At 42.4% G+C, this 24,650-nt stretch overlaps 2 protein-coding genes and 1 long non-coding RNA gene across 7 annotated transcripts in view; 1 reads left to right on the top strand and 2 right to left on the bottom strand.

Moving 5' to 3' along the window:
* Positions 1–1,906, bottom strand: part of LOC138758642 (uncharacterized) — a 29,394-nt gene extending 27,488 nt beyond the window's left edge. Inside the window, exon 1 of the long non-coding RNA XR_011354371.1 lies at positions 1,875–1,906. This is a non-coding gene — a long non-coding RNA (uncharacterized lncRNA). The remainder of the gene's footprint in view (positions 1–1,874) is intronic.
* The window catches only part of dock8 (dedicator of cytokinesis 8), a 259,931-nt gene extending 254,613 nt beyond the window's left edge, over positions 1–5,318 (bottom strand). For 2 of the 3 annotated variants that reach the window (XM_069927641.1, XM_069927639.1), the window contains exon 1: positions 5,133–5,316. In XM_069927641.1, coding sequence (XP_069783742.1) covers positions 5,133–5,182 — 50 coding nt within the window. In that variant the 5' untranslated portion in view covers positions 5,183–5,316. Of the gene's footprint in view, positions 1–5,132 lie in introns of all 3 variants that reach the window. The other variant, XM_069927656.1, reaches the window with a different exon arrangement.
* A 12,483-nt stretch (positions 5,319–17,801) lies between these two features.
* The window catches only part of cbwd (COBW domain containing), a 58,301-nt gene continuing 51,452 nt past the window's right edge, over positions 17,802–24,650 (top strand). For 2 of the 3 annotated variants that reach the window (XM_069927931.1, XM_069927940.1), the window contains exons 1-2: positions 17,802–17,869; positions 23,724–23,849. In XM_069927931.1, coding sequence (XP_069784032.1) covers positions 23,732–23,849 — 118 coding nt within the window. In that variant the 5' untranslated portion in view covers positions 17,802–17,869; positions 23,724–23,731. The remainder of the gene's footprint in view (positions 17,870–23,723; positions 23,850–24,650) is intronic. The other variant, XM_069927943.1, reaches the window with a different exon arrangement.

Here is a 24,650-nt window from a genome sequence, read left to right on the forward strand (position 1 = left end):
ATCAAGATAGGATGGCGGGGGGGGGGGGGGAAGAGAAGAGGCAGAGAACAAATAAAGGAACAGATAAAAGCAATAGGAGTCACCCAACAAATCAATCAACATCAGTGCAGAAAGAATAATGAGCTAATATTACAGATGAATTACCTGCAGCAGAACTGTCCAGTTCTAATTCAAACAGAAAGTGTATTAACTGAAAATATACAATTTGGAAGAGTTCAAAAGGCTATGTTATACCCAGTTGACAGATAAGGTCCTCAAGCATATGATGAGACTCAATAGAATAATGCAGAAGACCACAGAGTGATAATGACAAAGTAGGATTGGGATAGAGAATTAAAGTGACAGGTAATTGGAACCACAAGAGTTCCAGCAGACTGAACTCTGGTTCCCTTAAAAATGGTTACCTAATCTCTCTCTAACGTTGGGAATTAGAATTAAACCACTTAGATGATGGTATAAGATTTCCAGTGGGGTTGACGTGGATTTATCAGTCTCACTTCCTTTTATTCTCCCTCTCCATTTGTTTGCTGCTCTGCTTCAAAACTTAACATGCAATTGACAATTTTCTGGAGTTACCAAAACAGCAGAATCAAGAAGAAACTTAAAAAAAATAGAAAGAGAAAAATTAAAATTCAGGGCTCACAGAGCAGCATTATATCCCTGTGCTAACAGATGCAGAACAACATAACCAAAACTCGGACATTATAGCGACATAGCAAATTGAGGTACTGCGTGACATCTCCAACAATCTGGCTCAAATGCCGAGCATGCTGCCTGTATGCTCACTGTCACCACATAGGTTTCCATCAGGGACTTTGGTTTCCAAAACATGGGTTGGTCAATTAATTAGCCACTATAAATTGTCTCCAGAGTGTGAGAGAGTGGTAGAATCAAGGAAAGTTGATAGAAATGTGGGCGGAATGAAAATTGAGATTAGTGTAAATGGATGCTTGATGGTTGGTGCAGAATCAATGAGCTAAAGGGCTGATTCCTTGCTGTATGAATCTATGGAAGCTTAAATGAATGCATTGATTAGGCTGCACATGGAATATTTTGTGCAGTTCTGATGTCCACACTATAAAAAGGATGTGGCAGCACTGGAACAAGGGCAGAGAGATTCTCTGGGTGTTTGCCTGAACAGAAGGCTTCAGTTACAAAAACAAATTGGATTAAACTCACTGGAGTGCAGGAGGCTGAGTGGTAACCTTAGAGAGGTGTATAAAATTATGGGGCTGTAGACAAAGGTCGATAGTCTTTTTTTTCCCCCAGAAGAGAGTCTAAAACTAAACAGAGATCAAGGAGAGAGGAAAAACACTTAAAGGAGGTCTTGATCTTCGGACAAGTCAGCCCAAAGGTCTGATTCCTGTGCTATGCAACTTTGTGACTTAAATCTTATGCATAATTTGTTTAAGTGTCTTCTATGTGATTTTATTTACTATAAAAATGAACATTTGCTAGAGAGAAAAAGTGTGGTCACAATCTTCTGCTGGTCAGCTCTTCCTTTCTGGTCTTATTTTCTTTAATGACACAGCCTCAGAAGATTTTGTGCATTATAGCCACATCATTCATAAAGTATACAACTCATCTTAGAGAAGCACTAATCCCTTCAAGATAAATGTTGCTTTAACTTTACAAAATCTTGATAACTCATCAAGAGGAACATACTGTTTAGCCATCTAAATCTTTCCACCATTCAATTCAATCTAAATAGATTTGGAAGAGGAAAGACAAAAGAAAGCTTAGATAGAGCATAAATACTACCATGAAATGGTTAGACTGTTTGGTTTTTAATGATATAAATTCAAAGTATCCCATGTAATATCATTAATATTAAATTTGATACAAATTGAGATGAACTCTGACACATGACTCACATTTGTCTCTGCTCTCAAACTGCTAGCCACCCTAACTTGTAAATTAACAATATTTTGCCACACATCCTGATATTAAATTCAATCACAATCACAATACTCTTTGTGAGGTTATTACTCATTGACCTCATCTCCTGGTTTGAATGAAGATTTCAGATTTATTGTCAGAGTACATGCATGACATCACAGACAACGCTGAGATTCCTTTTTCCTGCGGGCATGGCAGAATTACCACCAATTGGTAGTGCACAAATTAACTGTACACAGCAGAAACATGTAAACAATCAAATTAAATGCTCCTCCTTGTCTTTACCCTCAACTTGAGGCAAATAAATCAAAATCAGGGAAACTGACAACCTTGATCTAATTTGTTAATGTTCCTCCAACCTTTGGCCAAAAACTGAGGTTCAGTTTAGTGCAAGACAGAATCTTTCCATAGATTGCAATGAACTTTAGTCTGTGACTTTCAGTAGCAAGATTCATATTATATATTTATTATTTTTTTTAAGTCCAGGCACTGTTACACAGCTATTAAAAAAAATGGCATTAAGCCTCAAGTTAATTTATTACATCAGATGAGGAAAAGCTTGGTTAAAGAGATGTGTTTTAAGCAGCATCTTGAAGAAGGGATAGGGAAGCAATAAAGTGCAAACCACACCACAACATAAACAACAAGCAGCAAATAGAATTGTGGAATCATACAGCAAGCCTAAAGGCAAGCAGCCCGCCAATTTAAGTACCAACTCTACATAAGTGTACAATTGCACAAGAGTTTGTCCTACTCTCTGCAATTAGTCATCCTGAAGTGGACATAAAATTAGCTTCTCAATGTTCCAATGGAATCAGATCATCAAATTGCCACATACCCATTATTAATTATTCTGTGTGGGGGAATAAAAAACAATCTTCATTTTTTTGACTAGTTATTTTAAATATGACCACCAAATATATAGCCTCCACATGCTAAACAAAATTCCCCATTTGTTTTCTCAAAACCCTTCAGTTTTTGATACCTCTGCATGCTTTTCCTCACACTGTTCTAAATAAGACATCTCCAATTCTTAAACAATCCAACTACTTAAGTCTCGCATCACTGGTATCATTCTGATAAAAATTATCTGTGCCGTCTCCACCTAGACAAAATCTTCTCAGAATTTGACTTAGCTGACAAAGGATCTTTTGGGCCAAAGGTTAATTCTGCTTCTATTGCCTTAGCTTAATATTCAAATGGAGTCTGATTTCCAATATCTTCTGATTTTTTTTCTATTTTTACTCCAGCTGAGACATAATTTGCAATATGTTCATGTTTTTGCATTCATGCCCCCATTTACAAAGCCAAGATCCCTTTACTAAAAAAAAATGAGTGGAGGAACTCGGTGGTCAAGTAATACAAGTGAAAGCAAAGGTTACGGTCAATATTTCAGGTTGAGACCCTGCATCAATCATTCCTTTGCCTTCACAGATACCGCTCGACTCATTGAGCACCTCCAGCAGTCTGTTTTTGTGCTCCAGATTTCTGCATGAGCAATCTCGTGTATCACCAGGATTCCTTTAAGGAGTTTATGGATTTTCCTGGTCATCTTCAGAGATTTAAGAATATCCAAGTTCCCCTGCTCTAGCATCCTTACTCAAAATAATGGCATTTAGAGCACAAACCTTCTTGCTTCCTATTGTGTCACATGCCAATCCACATTAAATTACATCTGTTGACTCTCCATTTACTAATTTTATTTATGACTTTTTCAAGCTTGATACAACCCTGTTCATTAATTAATGTTGCTAAATTTTATTATCATATCTAAACATTGTAATTATAATCCCCTCATCCCAGACCAGTTTAGTTACATAATGAATAGAAAACTTGATTGAAAGGAGTTGGACTCAGATCCAATGTATAATTTCAAGATTTCTAATCAGAACCAGTGTGGTTGCAAGGTAATATTTCTTTCTTTCTCATCTTGATAAAGGATCCAGATCCTAAATGTTGACTGATCATTTCTGCCCATGGATGCTGACTGCCCCTGCTGAGTTCCACCAGCAATTCTTTACCTGTTCAAGATTCCAGATCTGCAACTTTTGTATTTATCTGGTGAACCGACTGGGTTGTGTATAATAATGTAAATATGCAATAGAGTTCATATGGAGAAAGCACAATAGCACCTCCACTTTCTCAGGAGTCTGCAGACGTTTGGTATGTCACTGGAAACCTTGGCAAACTTCTACGGATGTGTGGGGGAAAGTGTGTGACTGGCTGCAATATAGCCTGGTATGGGGACACCAATACCTCTGAGTGAAAAATCCTTCAATAAGTAATGGACTCAGCCCAGTACATCACAGCCAAAATTCTCCCCACCATTGAGAATACTATTTGGAACATTGCCATCAAGAGCAGCATCAATTATCAGTTATCCTTTACACAGGAGTGACTCCTTATTTTTAAATACCAACCCCTTCGTTCCAGATTCTCCCACAAGAGAAAACATCCTCCCCACATCACCCCATCTTGATGTGAAATTAGATGGAAAAGACTGTGATTCTACACAAAATCTGAAAATGCTGGAAACACACCACACATCAACCAGCATCTGTAGAAAGAGAAACTGCTCTCTTTTCAGGTCTTCAATGCAATACAATTTCCGTTTTTATTACAGATTTCCTGCATTAGTTTTATTTTTTTTAAATCTCATTTACCCAATATTTAACTAGTGTCCAAATGCTGGGGCATCTCCGGTAACTCTTTAAAAAAGTATCTTGAGGTTGGGAAATTGACAAATTTTAATCCTAGCTCTGAAGTCTTGCATGCACACCATCACATTATTAAATTGCAACCTTTGTGAGTGTTTTTCCATTTCACATTATTGCTCCACAATTTTGTGTCAGTTTCGCTCCTTTAATTTGCTTGTCCAGGCGTTGAAAGTTGGACTCGGTGTTTTAGGGGAAATCAATGGTCTGTGATTTTCCCATGAACTTAACTTTTCTAACCAAGTTCAACGCAATCAAACCAATCAGTCAAAATACTCAGGTATAATCACATGGTTCTAAAACATATCAACAAAACAAAGATCGACTTTGAACATTTGTTGTAAGATTGAGACCGTTTTCATCTGGTAAATAAGGCAACAAACTGCTGTCAATGAGACCACAGCATGACATTTCTCGCAGTTCACAGGCTCTAACCTGCCTTCTGTATTTCCAGGCGTCCCATCAAATAAAACAATGCGCTTCCCTGATCAGAAGGAAGTCGCATAAACTACATCTCACCTGTTGATTTTCCGAACGAAAGCTCTCCGCTCGGAATTTAACGTAGCCATCAATGTTGCATTTATACGCCCGGAAATCCAATTGAAGACCAACGTTAAGGCTATGATCTAATTATGAAAATACCAAGTCGGGGTGGAAACTTCCGCATTTTCACCGTTCTCCCTCAAGCTGGAGCCAATTGTACAAGAGGGAACTGGTTTGTAGGGTGGCCAAATCAGCTACTGGAGATTAAAGAAACCAGTCATTTCACGTGGACTATATTTAATTTACAATCTGCTGCCCCCTCTCTCCAACACTCACAGGGACAAGCTGAGACTCTCATGAGTATTTCACCAAAGACATCAAACCGCAGTAGCAGTCCACATTTCCAAAACTGTAACACGATTCAAAGCCTGAGTTGCAGGTCATGGTCAAATGCGTTCTACTAACCTGCCCCTGCTCTACCACACCACTCTATGACCATAAAAGACTTCAATGAAACATTGAACCACATCTCATTTCTCAGAAGCCAAATTGCAGCAGTAAAATTCAGTGTGACGTCTCAGAAATAGAATCCAAGTGTTCAAACCTCTACAAAACTCATGATCCACCAGAGTGATACCTACATAGTCATGTGCTATCTACAACATCAAAGCACTGTAGAAACACCACCAGAACGGTCCCCACAAGAACCTCCTAATCCACTGATAGGACAAGCAAATCAGCTAATACAACCATTATGAATATGTAAGAGATGGTTGTGCTTTGTTTGGTTCCAATGATCACCAGCTCTTATTGCAATATTTGAATGTTTTGTTTAGAGATAAAGGGCAGCAACAGGACCTTCCAGCCCATGAGCCTATACTGCCCAAATACACCCATGTAAACAATCAATCCACTAGCTGTATGTGTTTGGAACATGGAAGGAAACCAGGCACCCAGACGTACCCCATGTGGACACATACAAAGTCCTAAAAGATTCAAATCTGGTTTGCTGCAGCTGTAATAGCTAGCATTCTGCTAACCATTACACTAACCATTTAGTACATACCCTATATTAAACCAGGATCAAAATCATTGCCAGACCCATTCCCACATTATATGTTGTTGAAGTGCAGATACTTTCTGGCAGGAATAATTGCACAAAAGTAACTTGATAAGCTCTGTAAGAGAATTCAAGACCCCTTATAACAACTGCCCCAAAGCTTTAATTCTCCTGGCTCCATACAATGAAGTCACTCATTGAACATTTGTCCTCAATTACCGTAGCTAAAATGCACTAAACAATGGCATATTTATTCAAAACTATTACTTTTAAGTGTTTATTGAAAATGAGTGTTATGTGTGGTGCAGATTAATGCATATTCTTTGATTAATGTTTTTCCATATAATTGTCATCATATACTGTATGCTTATCAACAGATGGCGCTAGAACCTTACCACCAAAAAGTCTCAATGTTACAACTTTGCAGTTTAATGGTCAAGTTAATTTCTCACTACATTTACATCTGCCTTTCATGATTGATACTGGAATTCTGACATAAGTAAATTTCCTCAATCATTTACACTGTCCCCAATTTATACCCAGTGAAATTTTCTGAGCATGAAAAAAAGATCAAACAAAATCAATTTTTGCTATCACAACCTTACTTGCATCCATCTTTTAGTATTTAACTCCCTCCAAAGAGGTTTCCACCCTGCCACAATTCCAGAACTCTTTGAATAGTCATGATGAAGGTTCTGACCCAAAATGATGACCATTTGATACTGCACGGTCCCAAGTTCATCTAGCAGGTTGTTTTCTGCTCCAGACTCCAGCATCTGCAACATTTTTTGTGTCTCCGGAGAAGAATTGAACCAGCTGATAATAATCCCAGGTAGTGGGCCACGATGGAGAGCCCCCAAGGGGGCTGAAGTGGTAAAACATTAAAAAAGTTAAAGTGAAATCATGGAGGACAAAGTTATTAATGTGTGTCTTCCCCATACACTGTTTTCTTCCTGTTGCACTTTAGTATCCAAAACACAAATCAATTGCCACATATATTCTGAATGCAATCCTCTTTACCTAACTACCATCTTTCTTGGGCTTTGATTTTATCTCTACTGCCTGAACCTGATCTCAAATTTACACCTTTGATGTCAATATTGAATCTAAGAGGAGTGTTACGGGGTATATTAGATGTTATATTATATATAAATATGTCTTTAAAAGAGATAGATTGTGAGGTCACTTCACAAACAGATACTTGCACTTCATATCTCATTTAAAATGCAAGAGCTTTTCTGAAGCTAGACATTCATGCACCACCAGTGACTTTGCAAAAGACAATGGAACTGCTTTGGAAGAAACTTCAGAAGTAGATGCAAATGGAACAAAGTCTGGGCTCAAGTGCTGATAAAGATCTTTCAAGGATTGGATTCGAAGCCTTGGGAGGGGTTTTGGCTTTTACAAGCAGAGAGAGAAGAAAGAAATCAGGATTCTTCTGTTAGAAAGTGAGAGAGAGAGAGAGAGAGAGAGAGAGAAGTCAGTTCTACAGTGGCTTTTCAGGCTGCACCATGGCAAGCAGGAAACCCCATTTTGAAGATGGGTTGTGAGTTCTGAGTTCAGCCTGTTGAAAACACTTGTAGTCCTTACAAGAGGAAATGGCTTGCTAGTATGTTTCTCCTGAAATAAGGGAAACAAGAGGAATCCTGTGGTAATCTGGAGGAAAAGGTTATCATTTGGAAAACCCATGATGGGGCAAGTTCTTCAGCAAGACACTGAAGTGACTGATCGGAGGGAATCAGTTTGTGGGTGTCCAGTGAGCAACAAGTCTCTCTCTGAAACCAACAAGAACCTTCCTGAGTGGAAACCATTTACCTTTAAGCACCAGAGCCTGGTGAAAATTCATAAATATTAAATTCTGTGCACTGTATAAGAATTGCCTGATACCCATGAACTTGGAGAAGTGAGAAGTGAATTATTAGACTATTAAAGCAAAGAACTTTCCTGAACATATAGACATTATATACACATGCGCTTAGAATTAGAAGGGGGTTAAGTTAGCTTAATGTAATAAGTTTCAGTTTGATCCTGTTTTTATGTTTAAAGAAAATTAAAAGCAACTTTTGTTCAAGTAACCATTTGTCTTTCTAAATTTCTATTGCTGTTTGGTTTTGGGGTCCTCTGGGCTCGTAACAGGAGATATGGAGGACACACCTGTGGGATCAGTAAAATGGCCATGTTCCATAACATGGATTGATGCCACATCTACTTCAGTTCCTCTACTGATGAACCTCATCCATATATTTATCTTTAGATCACTATTCCAAAATACATCTGCATTCCTCATTCATTGCTCTGTAAGCTTGAGATTACTTAAAACTTGGAGGTAAACACAAAATCTGCAAATTGTGTGTCTAGAGCAGCACACAAAGGTGCTTGAGAAACTCTGCAGTAAAAAACAGTCAACATTTTGGCCTCAAGACCTTTCTCAGGAGTTCCGAAAATCAGGCAAATGTCCGATTACAAAGTTAGGGGTGGGAGGGGATGCAGGAGGGAGGGGGTAAAGAGAAAGAAACTGAGATTGTTCTGTCCTCAACGTCAACTATTATCAGGGTGAGGCCACATAAACATGAGGAAAAACACATGAAAATCCTCCTGGACAGCCTTAAATCTCATGACTTGAACATTAATTTTTCCAATTTTAGTTAACCCTCCCATTTCCATCTGGTTCCACTGTTTGCATTTCTTAATCTACCCCTGTACTTACTATTTTTCCACCCTCTCTCTAATATTTCTTCCCCTCCCCTTTCTAGTGGACTCTCCCTCCACCAGTTTTTCCATATCTCACACCTTCTGACACACACCATATCACCTCCATATGGCCCTTCCTCAGCTTCTTTCCCTCTTTTAAATATGGATATCTTTAAAAAAAAATCTTAATCATTGTCTTACAATTATGGATCCAGAACCATAAAGGTTGACTGACCATTTCTACTCATGGATGCTGTGTGACCTGCTGAGTTCCTCCAACAAGTAGACTCCAGCTCCTGATTTTTTGTGTTTCTCAGGATGAGGACCAGATTAGGTAGACTCTTACTTCCCCTTGTCATGACTAGTACATGGACAGACATCAGCCCCTTCTACCCTGGACCCCCTCATGAATTTGAAGATGGCTTGGGTTGCTGCCAGTGTGAAAGTGTGGGGATGGGCCACACATGTTCTAGGTCTAGAAGTACCAAGAGCACCTGATGGCCAGATTCTTCCCTGAAATTGAGAGGGGACAGTGCTCCACAGTCCCAGTTTCTGATGAACCTTGGCTATCCACTTCGACCAAGTTTTGTTAACATGCCTCAATCCCTCTGAGCCAGCACCTTTAGTGTGAAGGGGATGGTGGTTTGGCTGGGTCAGTTACCAAAGAGCATTGCCTTGTTCTTCTTCCAGTAAACTCTGGCACTCAGCACCAACTCAAACTGGTTGCAAACGCTGTCATCAACAGACCATCTGAGCAGAGGACAGCAACATCGATCATGTACAGGGATACTTTGACTTGGGTATCTCCATTGCCTGGCAATGTCACACCTCTTATGCCCTCATTCTCCCTGATGAATTCAGCAATCTGTTCTATGTAACACAGAAACAAGGCAGGAGAGAGTGAACACCCCTGCCTGACTCCAGACTTGATGGGGAAGCTATCTATTTCCCACCCATAACTTGAACTACATTATGGATCTCTATGCAGAGTAGTTGAATCCTACTTCAGATTCCTTCCCAAAAGCCCATTTTAGAAAGCACACCCATCATGTATCTGTGCTATATCCTGTTTTACACCTTCCCCTGGTCTAAGCTGACCAGGCAGATGTCCATCCTTCTGTCCTGCATGGTGGCTCTGAGTAGCTGGGAATGAACCATGGCAAGGACCCTTGCCATCTTCTACAGGCACTCTTAGCAAATGCAGTCTGCAAAGAGGCTGGCAATTGTCTCCACCCCATTGCAGTCATCTTGAGAGTATCATGCATTATGGGTGACATGTTAGAATACAATTACTCTACCTCATTGTGCCTTCAGCCTTTAAGGTCCCCAAATGTGAGCTCACTCTTTCAATATCTCGGGTCTCTATCTATATCTTCTCCTTTGAAGATATTATTTAAAACCTACAGTTAAAACACAAAAGTGCTGGATATACAAACATCTTTTTGTGCCTGAGCCCTTTGTCAAAGTACAAGCAAAAACCAGACAAGCCCCTGAATAAAAAGGTGGGAGAGATGAGGGGAAAAAGGGCAAGGGAAGGAATGCAGGCCAACAGCCAGAGGCCATAGGTGGACATGGATAGGAGAGCAGGAGAGAAGTTGAGGATTGATCGAGGGAGAGGGTAGCATTGTGAATTTAGAGTTGGAGGAAATGAGACAGAGGGATTTGGAAAGAGAGATAGACAGAGATAGAGAAAAGGAGACAGAAGGTGGGGAAAAGGAGAGGTGGGGGGAGGCTAACAGAAACCATGTGGAGGGAACAGTCCCAGGGACTGTTGGAGTGCCGCACAATCCCCAGCTCCTCCATTTAAAAAAAAATCCTCCTTCACCAGGCTGAACTTCTCAGGAGGGAGTTGTCATGCCTTGGCATGGAGTGCCCCCCCCCCAACCCAGTCAGTATGTGATGCCTTACCCAGTGCTTTGGCTCGGCTGTGGAGAACGGTGGTGTCACTATTGATGGAAATTCTGCCCGGATGTGGGCTAATTCATTGTTCGAGAGTATAATAGAGTCCAGGTTGGGGGGGGGGGGGTTGGGGGGTAGGGAGGGGTAGCTTGGCTTCCCCCGGGGCAGAGTCTGAGATTTTGGCATGCACCAAGTGCCGTCCCTTGAGGTCCCTTGGGCCCGAAGGAAATCAGCCCACAGGAACGGTTGCACCACTGCTGCGAGGGTGAAGGTCCAGATAAAGTGGCTGTTGCCAAAATGAAGGGGAATGGTGTGGGTCTCAAATGTTTGAGTGGAGGAACTGTTGGCTGCCCTCAATGCTGGACCCTGTTTGCTGCAGCAGGTGTAGGATGCTTATCTTAGCACCTGTGTCGACCAGGAAACGCCTACTTGACAGTGAGTCCCAGACGTGGAGGAGGCTATCATGTGGGCCAACTGCCACAGCCATCAATGACAGTTGACCAGGGCACTTCCTGAAAACTTGCAGGGTGACCAGCATCAACAGGCCTCCTCACCACATCGCTGGTGGTAGTAGCATAGCTGTCCCGGGGTGTTCACTTGTCTCTCTGCTGGCCTTGATCTCACTGGGATTTGTTCATGGTGCTTGCTGAAGGTGGCCTTCTTTGCTCTCCAGAGCATGTCCGCCCAGGCTCCGAACCTCTGAGGGTCGCTGAAGTCCTTGTCTGTGAGCAAGAGTCATATCCTTGGGCAGCTGCTCCAGAAAGATCTGCTCAAAGAGCAGGCAAGGCTTGTAGCCCTCAGTTAGAGTGAGCATCTTGATCATTAGGGCGGATGGGTCTCTGTTCCCCAATCTGTCCATATGCAGCAATCAGGTGGCATGCTCACACCAGGAAAGCCCAAAAGTCCGGGTTAGTACCTCCATGAGTGCAGCATATTTGCCTTGCTCTGGAGACTGCTGTAGAAAATCTACAACCCTTGCCACTGTGTCCTGAATAAGGGCACTCACATCATTGGCAGTGAGGTGGCTAAGCTGGAACTGAGCCTCGGCCTGCTCAAACCACACATGTGGCTGCGATACGCAGAATGTTGGAAGCCTGAGAGAGACCACATGGATGGTTGCTGGCTCAACTTGATTAATCATCTTTGGGTCCAACTGCCGGTTGGATCTGTCGAGGTCACCAATGTAGTGTACGTGCTATGTAAGCAAGGAGAAGAAGGACACACACACTAAAGCCTTGAAAAACGAGGCTGATTTATTGCTCTGGCCTTACATGAGCCCCTGGCGCTGACGTCATCGGATTGGCTGGCATTCCTCCCAGAGTTCCCATCTTCCTGCCATGCGGAAGTCACCTGGGACAATGCTGGTGTCACCCCAAGTTCTGCGTGATCATGGCATTCATTGGCCATTTTGCAGGCATGTCTATGTCTCCGCATGTGGGCTGCTACATATCACTTAAAACCTGCATCTTTGAGAAAGGTCTTAGATATTTTTTCCTATTGCTACACTATATTTGATTTTTAAAACTTTGCTTGAAATTGCTATTACAGTTTAAGGGTGCAAGACAAATAGAAGCTGCAGGGTTTACACTTGGCCTTTTCACTCCGCTGGCGAGCGGTGCCCTATTTGGACCCGGGTGAAATTCCCAGGAAGGCAGGACCTTCTGGGCCTTTTACACCGTGGTCCAAATTCCCTCTAATTTGCCCTCCCCGGCAATTTGGGGGGGGGGAGGGCCAGCGATTACACACTCATAGGACTAAGAGTAGGTCTCCCCCACAGCCCCCCAAGCCATCTGTCGCACTCCCTCCAGCCGTCTGTCAACCCCCCAGCCATCTGTCCCTGCCCCAGCCCTCCTTCCCAATCTTCTCGTTTTCCCAGTCTTCTAGTTTCCCACTGCTCTTGCTGATTTTGTACACACAAGCTTTTAGTTTGATGCCTTCATTTATTTCCTTAGTTATCCAAGGCTGCCTGCCCCACCCTTAACTGGAATATACTTTTGTTGAGCACCTTGAAAAATTTTTTTGAAAGTCCTCCACTGTTCCTTAACTATCCCTTCACATAGTTTATGTTCCCAGTCTACCCTGGCCAACTCTTCCCTCATTCCCTTGTGGTTTCCATTGTTTAGGCATATTACACTGGTTTTAGACTAAACTACAGTACAACTCCAATTATCCGAAATGGTGGGGACCAGACCTATTTTGGATAAACGTTGTTTTTTGAGAACTGATCATTTTTTAAGAGCATCCAAGTAACATCAGCAAATCATTTGTAGCAGGGTTTAAACAGCAACAAACAACAAGACTTTTTAAGCATTAAAATAATGTTTAATTCTCACCAAAAAAAAATGTTGGCCATCACTGATCACCGACCCTTCCCCACCAAGGGTCTCATACTTACCCAGGAGCTTGAGGTCTGCTGCTGCCTGGGGGCCCAAGGTCCACTGCTGCCACTGATGCCAGGCACCTGAGGTCCGCTGCTGCTGGTGCCAGGAGCCCTAGGGAGAAAAGTTGCTGGCTATCCACACTATCTATTCCTCTCATAATCTCAAGACCTCTATTAAGTCACCTCTCATCCTTCTTCACTCCAAAGAGAAAAGCCCAAACAGTTAATCTTTGTTATGGGCCCAGAGGACCCCAGAACCCAGAGACAAAAGAAATTCACCAAGACAAGTAACTACTTAAAGTAGATTTTAATTTTATTTAAGCATAAAAATAGGATTAAACTTTAACTTATTACTATTAACTTAACCCCCTTTTAATTCTAAGCACACGTGTATGTAATGTGTATAAGGTCAGAAAAGTTATTTGATTCACAGTCTAATTTCATTTCTCACTCCTCCAAGTTCACTGTATCAGGCAATTCTTATACTGTGCATAAAATTTAACATTTATGAATGTTCACCAAGCTTTGGATGCTTAAAGGTAATTGGTTATCGCTCAGGAAGGTTCTTGTTGGTTTCAGAGAGAGACTTGTTGCTCATTGGACACACACAAACTGATTCCCTCCGATCAGCCACTTCAGTATCTTGCCGAAGAAACTTGCCCCATCAGGGTTTTCCAAATGATAACCTCTTCTTCTGCAGGTCACCATAGAGTTCCTTTTGTTTCCCTTATTTCAGATGAAAGACTCTAGACAGCCATTTCCTCTTGTAAGGACTACAAGGGTTTTCAACAGACTGAACTCAGAACTCACAACCTGTCTTCAAAATGGGGTTTCAACAAGCTGCCAGCTTGCCACGACTACAAAACACAGTTCTCTCTCTCTCTCTCACTCACTCTCACTCTCACTCTTAGAGAAAGCCTGTTTAGTCTGCCCTCTCTCTCTCTCTGCTTTCCAAACCACATGATCTTCCTAGAACCGCAAACTGCATCCAGACAGATTGCGGCACCGGACCCTAACTTCTGAGACTGATCATTTGTTGCTTTCAAAACAATAATCCATCTACACCTGCTTTTGACATTCTTTAGCAAAGCAGTCTCTTTATTTTATTGTCTTTGCAAAGGTTCTTGGTGCCTGCATGACTTACTTTCAGCAAAGCTTTTGCATTTTAAATGAGATCTGTTTTGTGAAGTGTTTGTGACCTACACTACTCCCACAATCTATCTCCTTCAAAAACATATCTATATACAATATAAAATATGATATAATCCATCACACCTTGCTCATATGACATATTCTCCAATTCAGACAACATCCTGGCAAATCTCCTTTGCATGTTTTCCATAGCTTTCACATCCTTCCTGTCATGAGACAACCAGAACGGATCATGATACAGTAGTCCCCCTTTTTCTGCGGGGGATATGTTCCAAAACCCCCAGTGGATGGATGAAACCACAGATAGTTCCAAACCCTATATAACTATGTTTTTTCCTATACATACACACCTATCAAAGTATTGAGTATAGGAGTTGGGATGTTATGTTGAAGTTGTTTAAGACATTGATGAGGCCAAATTTGGAATATTGTGTGCAGGTCTGGTGGTCTAATGCAGGAAAGATATCGATAAGATTGAAAGAGTGCAGAGAAGATTTACTAGGATGTTGGCAGGTCTTCAGGAGTTGAGTTACAGGGAAAGAGTAAACAGGTTAGGACTTTATTCCTTGGAGTTTTACAAGATTATGAGAGGTATAGACTGAGTGGATGCAAGTAGGCTTTTTCCACTTAGATCGGGGGAGATAAATAGTAGAGGTCATAATTTTAAGCAGAAAGGGGAAAGCCTTAGGGGGAACATTAGGGGAAAGTTCTTCACTCAGAGAGTGGTTGGAGTGTGGAATGGGCTGTTATTTGATGAGGTGAATATGGGCTCTATCTTGAGTTTTAAGAATAAATTGGATAGATACATGGATGAGAAAGGTCTGGAGGGTTATAAAATAGGAGCAGGTCAATGGGTCTAGTGGAATAATGGTTGGCACAGACTAGAAGGGCCGAATGACTTGTTTCTGTGTTGTAGCATTCTATGGTTCTACGTTAAAATTTAATTTATAAATTAGGCACAATAAGAGATTAACCACCATAACTAATAATAAAATAGAACAATTAAAAGAAGTTACTTGAACACAAGCACTGAGATACCGCAACAGTCAATCTGAATATGATCTGTATTTGATTTTATGACCGTGAGTAACTGAAACCATGGATAAGGGGGACCACTGTATTCCAAGTGTGGTCTAAACAAAGCTTTATGGAACTGCAACATTACTTCACAACGCTTGAACTCAACCTCCTGACTAATGAAAGCTACCATACTGTTACAAGCCCAAAGAACCCCAAAACCCAGCAGCAATAGACATTTACCAAGACAAGTAGTTATTTAAACAAAAGTTGTTTTTAATTATCTTTAAACATTAAAACAGAATCAAAGTTTAACTTATCTCTATACTTAACTAACCCAAAGTAAACCCCCTTCTAATTCAAAGTGAACGTGTATGATGTGTGTGTAAATTTAAGAAAAGTTATTTGGTTCACAGTTCAATCTCACTTCTCCTTCTTCCAAGTTCTCTGGATGCAGGAAATTCTTATACTGTGCACAGAATTTAACATGTATAAAGTTCACCAGGCTTTGGTGCTCGAAAAGTAAATGTTTACCACTCATGAAGGTTCTTGTAGGGTTTGCAGAGAGAGATTTGTTGTTCCAGAATGTCCACAACTGAGGTACCACCATTAGTCACCTCAATGTCTTGCTGATAAAACTTGCCACATCAGGGTTCTCCAGCTGATAATCTCTTTCTTTCAGGCTAGCACAGAGTTCCTTTCTGTTCCACTTATACCAAGAGAAACATCAGACAGATAGCACTGCTCTGGAGTTTTCTGTTTCAACAAGCTTCCTGGCTTGCACTGTTCTGCTGCTTTCAGTGTCACACACACTAGCTGAGTGAGCTCATCTTTTCTCCCTCTCTCTCTCTCTCCAACTGCCAGAAAGCCCATGTGACTCTCTCACTTGCAAAAAAAAAACCACCTTCTTCATCAAACCACAGGAGTTATCCTTCTGCTCCCATCTGTTGTCTTAGATAAACAAACCCCAGGAGTGATTTTTCTATGAGCACATTGTAGGTACTTTTAAACAGCCAGTTTGTCTCCTATCCAAGACAATGTTTTTTTTCATTTCATGACATCATTTCAATTAGCACCTACTTGTGAAATATGCATAACAGTCTCCATAGTTTTTGCAATGTTCTTGAATATGTATTCTGTTTTAAAATGTGTAAATGTATGTAACCCACTAATCTTACCAAATTCCTCCCAATATTTATCCATTACAATACCATAAACCTTCTTAACTCCCTATCAACCTGTGTGGCAACCTTGAGAGATCTATGGATTCAGTCTCTCTGTTCTTCTACACTGTTAAGAATCCTGCTATTAACCATACACTCTGTCTTCAAGTTTGATCTTTCAAAATGCATCACTTCACACATATCCAAATTGAACTCCATCTGCAACTTTTCTACCCAACTCTGCATCCTGTCAATTAATGTTTTATCCTATGGTAACCTACTACACTATTCACAACACCTCCAACCTTTGTGCCATCTGCATATCTACTAAATCATCCTTCTAATTCTTCACCCGGGTCGTGCATAAAAATCACAAAGAGCAGGGATCCCAGAACAGATCCCTGTAGAACTCCATTTGTCTCTGACTCCAGGCAGAATACATTCCATTTACCCTCTGCTTTCTGCAGACAAGCCAATTTTGAATCTACAAAGCCAAGATTCGATGGATCACTTCTCACAGATGAAGTTGTCAGTGACACTTGTGGCTTCCCTGATTATCCACATGCTTCATGAGGAGCATACCCCTGCCATTCCCACTGCTCCCTCTGTGAAATTACGAAAATAAAACCTGACCTAACCTCACTTGTGCATTCTTGCTAAATCATTTTCTCCTTTCTAGGGCTGTTGTTACTGCCAACCCCTGCACCACTTCCTCAGAGAGCGTGCCATCTGATGAGGTGAATACGGGCTCGATCTTGAGTTTTAAGAATAAATTAGAGAGATACATGGATGGGAGAGGTCTGGAGGGTTATGGAATGGGAGCAGGTCAATGGGACTAGTGGAATAATGGTCGGCACAGACTAGAAGGACCGAATGACTTGCTTTCTGTGTTGTGGCGTTCTATGGCTCTGATAAAGAACCTCTGAGCCCTATTCGCACAGCTGATCCAGTTGAGCTTCCCTTCCTTCCATGGGCATCGCGCCGAGACCCAATTCGTGCGCTCTGTTCAGTGTATAAGGAAAACAAAGCCAAACTCCCGCCACTCACCAATCTGCCCCTATTCCCCGATATTTTTGAGATTAAAGGCAAAAGTTTTTTTTTGTCGGCGGTGAAGAAATTTCAATTAGAACTTGGTCTGAGTTCGGGTGATGCAGAAAGAGTGAGGGAGAGGATCATATGCACGGGGAGGGGGGGGGGAGAGAGAAGCTTGCAAATGCAAAACTTCTGTCGGAGCTGCAGCTCAACTGCGGGGACAGTTTGGAGGCGGAACGGGACGCTGGAGAGAGCGAGCGAGCTCATGCAGGGCTGACAGGCGGATGGAACGTTCGGCGCAGCTCGGCGTGTGCACGACCTCGGTCCGTGTGACACCGGAAGCGGCCGCCGGGAGACCCTCAAGCGCCTTGCGGAGGAGGTGAGGATTTTTCAGCACGGTCTCCCTGAGGGCTTTGCTTTCTTCCAAAAGGCATTTTATTTCTTGTTGCAGGATACTTACAGCAGTCCGTTATTAATGGAAACTATGTTGGTTGAAGCATGTGAGACTGACTTCCAGCAGTTCATGCAGTGAAGGTCCAGTGTCCTGTGCAGCACCGGCGTATTGTTTAAAATAAACTGTGCATTCCTGTTGGAAGAATACTTGAACGGAGGTATTTGTGGGATTATAGAGCCTCTTATAGTTTACAGAACAAACACACATTTTCATAAGAAAGTGTGTCCCGTCCATAATTCTCTATCTGCGTGCAGTATTTGTGACTTGAGTCACTTTTGGTGTTGACAACAGATCACAAGAAGTTTTAACTGCGGAGTGTTATCAAACAGACTCTGTACTTCGGAAGCAGACCTCCGGGATGATGGCAAAAATACTGAGATCGGGGGGTTTTTGTAATCTTTTAAGGAAGAGTGGGGAGATTTGGAAGAAATTCCAAGATTTAAGGTCTTAAATTAAAAGTTGGGGATGATCAGGGGGGAGTTGTGGTGGATAAAAGTAGATGTTATGAGAGATCAAGGCCACGGAGGGATTTGAAAGCAAGAACAATCATTTTTTTTAATTGGTAACCCGTGTAAGTGATTATAGGAGTAACAGTTGAAAGGATTGAGGAGTTCAGTGAAGCAAGATATAGGAGGGCCATGAATATGGGAGGACACTTTGAAATTTGCCAAGGTGCAGAGGGTGAAGGGGAAAATAAAATGTGGAAAACAAGGATTTTACTTGAGAGGCAAGTGGGCTGGAATAAGTTGGATGGTCAGTGGATGAAGAGACGGCCTTCATGATCAGAGGAACAGATCATGAGGCAATTTTTTTTAAAAAGCCTTGTGGCCACCTGCGAGGGGAAAACTGGCTAATATATTCAGGTATAATTTAAGAGAAAGGTATCGTCGCCTGTCAACGAAGTTTCTGACAAAGTCATAACATGAATTGTAGAATTTATTTAAAAGGTACACACGAAAAGAGCAATGAAAATTAAGCATAGCAATGAGAGATGTCCTGATGAAGAGTAAAAGGAGAGGTAATGAAAAGAGAAAGTGGATATAAAAGAAAGAAGCTTGAATCTAAAGTGTCAGCAAAAGCATGTGAATGGACAAGGAATGCTACAAATATATATGTCAAGGCATGCAGATTTTTTTGGACAGATGTCGTGGAAGTGGAGAGAAGACAACAAGGCAGAGACTAGGGTTTAAGTAAGATATAATTAGGTAGTGCTTACATGGAGCTTTGACACCTCTTGCAAGGCAAGGCATTGGTGTTGATGTGTGTTACATCTTGAAGTGATGAAGGTGTATACTTCAGGTGTTACACTCCAAACCAGCAACAAGAGAGGACACAATACAAAAGGGTTAAATTTAAACTTAATATTTATTAATAACTACTAACAAAACAATATTACACCCAAATTAACCCCACTATAGTAAATATACAGAGTGTAGTGGGGTCGCTACTGCTACAGCCAGGTTATAGCTCATGGTTATAACTCCAGGACTGTAGCTCAAGACTCACAGAAGAAAGAAGACATGCACATTGGTAGAGTGTATTCGACACTCAGTATATTCAGGGGCAGCTCTGCCTTTTATAGTGAGCTCAGCTACGTCACCACTGGGGCGTGGCTTGAGTGGACTGGCCACCAATTGGTTGGTTCCAGCATCCAGGCCCCGACTGGGCTCTCTGGGATCCTCCAGTGGTGAGTGCCCAGTTTCACTGTTCCACCAGCAGCCTATGGAAATGGGCATCTCAGCCCGTGCGAGGTCCTGCCAGTCTCCATGTTTGATGGCCCTTTGCGGTGTTGGCCCAAGGCGTGGGCTGCTACATGAGCTTCCCCCCCACCCAAGAACTGGCGATTGTGGCCAGTGTGCCCCATGCTGAACAAATATGTATTTACAATTGGCCAAGTCCTTGGGGAAGTACATGTGAGGCTGGCCGAGGGGTCTGTGCTTGGTCAGGTCCAGGGTGCCTAGGTGCTCCTGAAGCCAGAACAGTGTGGTTGCTGGGCGCTCCCCTAAGTCCTCAGGGGTTATTAGAAATTTGCCTGGTATGATCAGGGTTTGCCATAGAGAACCTCAGCGGAGGATGTCTCTGTGGAAGCCTCAGATAGTGGCACCGCTTCGGGCCATCTGGTCACCCGATCGATAAGTGTGACAAGGTAGTGTGCGACTCTGGACACAGGTCGGAGCCCCACAATGCCAACGAGTACGTTGCTGAACTGGCAACATGTGGGCTCAAATGTCTGTGGGGGGTGCTTGGTATGGGTCTGAATTTTGGACAACTGGCAATGAGTACAAGTCCGGGCCCATAGCATGACCTCTTTGTGGAGGCCGTGCCAGACGTACCTACTCCCCACCATCTATCAGTAGTCCTGATGGCAAGGTGAGTCAAGTTATGGACTGAGTAGAACACTTGCCTCCTCCATGTGACTGGAACAACCGGGCGAGGTTTACCAGTTGAGGTGATGCACAGCAGCGGGCGATTGCTGGGGACGATCTGGACGTCCTCCAGGTGTAGGCCAGTGAGTGCTGTTTGGTATGCCGGAATATCAGGGTTTGCTTGCTGCGCTTCTACTAGGGCTTTATAGTCAATGCCAGGGTTAGGGTCGTGCACCGCTAAGTTACCCGGCTGGGATAGGGTGTTGGCCACTACTTTGGATTTACCGGCTATATGCTCAATGTCCACAGTAAATTCAGAGATGTAGGACAGGTGCTGCTGTTGCCTGACTGACCACAGGTCGGACACCTTATGGAAGGCGAATGTAAGGGGTTTGTGATCCATGTAAATTTTGAACTTCCTGCTCTCCAGGAAGTAGCGGAAGTGCTGAATTGCCACGTATAAGGCACTGTACTTGAGCTCTGGTGGCCTGAGGTGTTTACTGAAAAAGGCCAGCGATTGCCAATGTACACCAACCAGCTGTTGAAGTACATCCCCGACTGCTCTGCTGGGGGCATCTGTGATGAGGGTGGTCGTGGCATCTGTCCTGGGCTGCATGAGGAGGGTGATTTTGGTTAGGGCATTCTTAGTGGCCTGGAAGGCCTCGTTGGTCCATTGTAATTTTTTATTGGGCCCTTCCATGAGAGGAAAGAGTGGGCTCATGATGTGGACCACTGCAGGTATGAACCAGTGATAGAAGTTGGCCATACCTGCAAACTCCTGTAGTCGTTTCAACATTGAAGGCATGGGGAAAGCACAGAGAGCCTCCCCCTTTGTTGACAACAGTCTGGTCAAAGGGCAGATCCCGGCCCACTGCGTCCATCAACCTCTGTAAAATCTAAACTGCATTTCTTTTTAACCCAAAGGGCATGTAGAGGAATTAAAACAATCTAAAGGGGATATCCTCTGGGTGAACTGGGATCTGGTAATAGCCCCTGATGAGGTTCACCTTTGAAAATATCCATGCCCACTGTAAGTTCACAATAAAGTCTTGAACATGGGGCACGGGATACCTGTCTGGAATGGTGACCTCTTTGAGGGGGCGGTCGTCACTGCATGGCCTCGTTGAGGTGGTGGTAGTCACCGCATGGCCTCCAGCCATTGACTTTGGGACCATGTGGAGGGGTGAGGCCCGCACGATGCCAAGTTCCTCCATTTTAAAAAATTTGTCACTGGCCAAGTTTTTTTTTCAGGGAGGAGGTGGTGCGCCCTGGCTTGGAGGGGAAGGCTCTCAGTCGTGATCTGGTGTCTCACTCCATGTATAGGTTCTGCTGAATGGAAGTGAGGCTTGGTGATGGTGGGGAAATCCGTCAGAATCTTGGTGGCAGTACTCACCGAGTGCAGATAGAGGTTGGTGAGTTTGGTGCTGTTGAGTGAGAGCAATTGGAATGTCTGGGCATGTACCAGTCGACGTGCCATGATGTCCATCAGGAGGGAGTGGGTCCTCAGGAAGTTGGCACCTAAAAGTGTTTGCTAGAAGGCTGGCATGGGAACTTCCAGATGAACTGACAGTGCCCGAAGTGGAAGGACGTGGAACGGGTGCCGAAAGTCCGGATACTGGAACCATTTGCTGCCCTGAGTTATCAGCCCATTTTGCCGCAGCGAGTCTTGAGGGGGGGGGGGGGGGGGGTAACACTGTATTGTGCCCCAGTGTCCACTAAGAAGCGTCGGCCTGACAGCGAGTTCAGGATATGTAGCAGCCTTTGCAGTTGGCCGGTTGTTGCAGCCATTAACAGCCGGTCTGGGCATTTCCCTGGAATGCGCAGGGGAAGCAGCATCACCAGGCATCAGAGCATCACTGTTGATGATCATAACGGTACAAACATCTCGTTTGGTCAGTTGGTTTGTCAGCTGCGTCACCACCGGGTTCAGCATCCGGGCCAAGAATGAGATCCGGCGGTGGTGATTGGCCATTTTCACCGTTCTACTGGTGGCCTATGGAAACGGGTGTCTCAGCCTGTGCGAAGTCTTGCCAGTTGCCACGTTCGATGGCTCTTTGTGGTATTGGCCGGAGGATCAGGCTGCAACAAGAGATTATTTATAAAAAGTGTGTATGCAGGGAAAAAGACAACCAGACCATTACAGTCTGTGCCCATTGGTCAAAAACAAAAAAAAAGGAAAAATTCCCAAAACTCCAGGTCAGTACAGTTAAGTAAGTTGGTCCAAAAACACAATCCACAGAATTCACTCTCAAAGTTCAATGTCCAAATTCAGTTCTTCAACTCAAAACAAAAGGACTCTGAATGAACATTGGAGAGAGAGAGATAACTCGTGTTGCTTGGGAGTAAACTTATGAATCCTTTGCCGGTTTCTTCACCATGGACTTCCCTTTGACCTGCCAAACTGAGGCCACCCACAAATTGGAGGAGCAACACCTAATTTTACATCAGGGTTCTCTCCAACAGGATGGCATTAACATCAACCTTCAGTTTCCATTAGGCCATTCTCATGTTTCCCTCTTTTCCCCATTCCTCTGTCTCCTTTCCTCCAGCTCTCTGCCCCTTCCCTCTTCAGAGAGCTATCCCCTACCCCCATTACTTCTCAGCTTTTTCCTCATGCCCTCCCACCCGCATCCATTTATGACCTCTTGCATGTGCTCCTTCTCGCAATTTTATTCATGTACTTGTCTATCTTATGCTCATAACTTGATGAAGGGCTCAGGCCTGAAACATCAGTTAAGTATCTTTATTTTTGATGCATGAAGAACACTGCATGACTTGCTGAGTTTCTCCAGCATTTCTGTATAAACTACAATTATGGCATGTGCAGACTTCCTTGTTTAACTTCCTATTAATAGTCTTTTTCATTTATTTGTAAGAAGCTGGTTGGCTTGTTCAGATTTCTTAGCAGATCCTTTCTGTACTAGTCACAGCATTGACACTTGTTTTCTAGACATAACCCATATTCTGTTTGCAGGGTGGAGAAGTTGAGTTGGCTATCTCTTGCTCCTGAATGATCTTTTGTGTTTTTGTGTGATCAACAGGGGCAGTTACAATTGTAAACCACCTACCTTGGGGTCTAAATTACAATATTGAATGTGGAACTAGGATTAATGACGATTGTCCCACTTAAATGTGGGAAAAAACGGACTGGTGATAAAGTTGGAGGTGTCAATTGCTATAGTTTTGTCCTAATATTGAAAAGTATTCAAAATACATTAAAATGCATTAACAATTTTGAAAATAATTAAATTTTTAAACATTAAAAAAAGAAATTATTGAGAAGTGGTACAAGTGATTTATGACATTTCTCTAAATTCATAATTACAATGTACCTTTCTTGCTTTTCATCCTCATAAATGTCTGCAGGATGTGATGCCTCCAGTTCTCTGTAACTTTTAATTGATTCTTAACAGTTAGAGACATGGCAGATGTCATTTTCGATGAAGATGAAGAAGAATGTCCCAAGCTGGTTCCAATTGAAATATATCCTAATACAGGGAGTGCACGGATCCCAGTTACAATCATAACTGGATATTTAGGCAAGTATTATTAAGGTAAATCAACAGATTAGTTTAATTGTACAGCTACTCCAATAACAAATCATGAGGAAATTAAAATGCTAAAACTATCAATTGACCAAAAACAAGCATTGAAATGCTAAACGTGAGGATGGACATTATATCATTAGCTTTCTTTGGTCAGGTTTGGGGAAATATTCAGTAGAACCGAAATGAGTGCCAACAAAAAGCAACAGCTTTACAATAACATTAACTTTATTGGGAAAGTATTTTACAATAACATAGTAAATTCTTTGATTATTTGTTGAACAAAGGCTCAGACCTGAAGCATCAGCAAATCTTTATTTCTTATGGATGCTGCAAGACCAGGTGAGTTCCTCCAGCATTTTGGAGTGTTTTTATTACAGTAAAGTAGACCAGACCTGGAACTCTCTCTGTGTTCATGATTAGTATGAAACATGGAGCTACAACCTTGAATATTTATTTAAAGAAGGTCTATGATTGTCTTGTGCTTTCTAACCAATATGAATATTTAAATATATCCAAAATAAATTGTTCAATTTAGGAAGCCAAGTATGCAAAGCCATCCCTCATAATCATAATAATGACCAAGTAATCTGGCTGTGGTTTGAGCGAGCTTCCAATTTCACGTTTTAACCGATGAAACTAAAATAACATTGAATGGTGTATAGTAAAGAAATACAAAATCTCTAGATGCTGGAATCCACAGCAGACCTAAAATTATTGAAGGAACTCAGCAGGTCCATGGGTAGATATAGTCAGTCAGTGTTTCCTATCTGGATCCTTTATCAGACTAGAGGA

Source organism: Narcine bancroftii, chromosome 1 (assembly GCF_036971445.1).
Source record: "Narcine bancroftii isolate sNarBan1 chromosome 1, sNarBan1.hap1, whole genome shotgun sequence".
NCBI lineage: Eukaryota > Metazoa > Chordata > Chondrichthyes > Torpediniformes > Narcinidae > Narcine > Narcine bancroftii.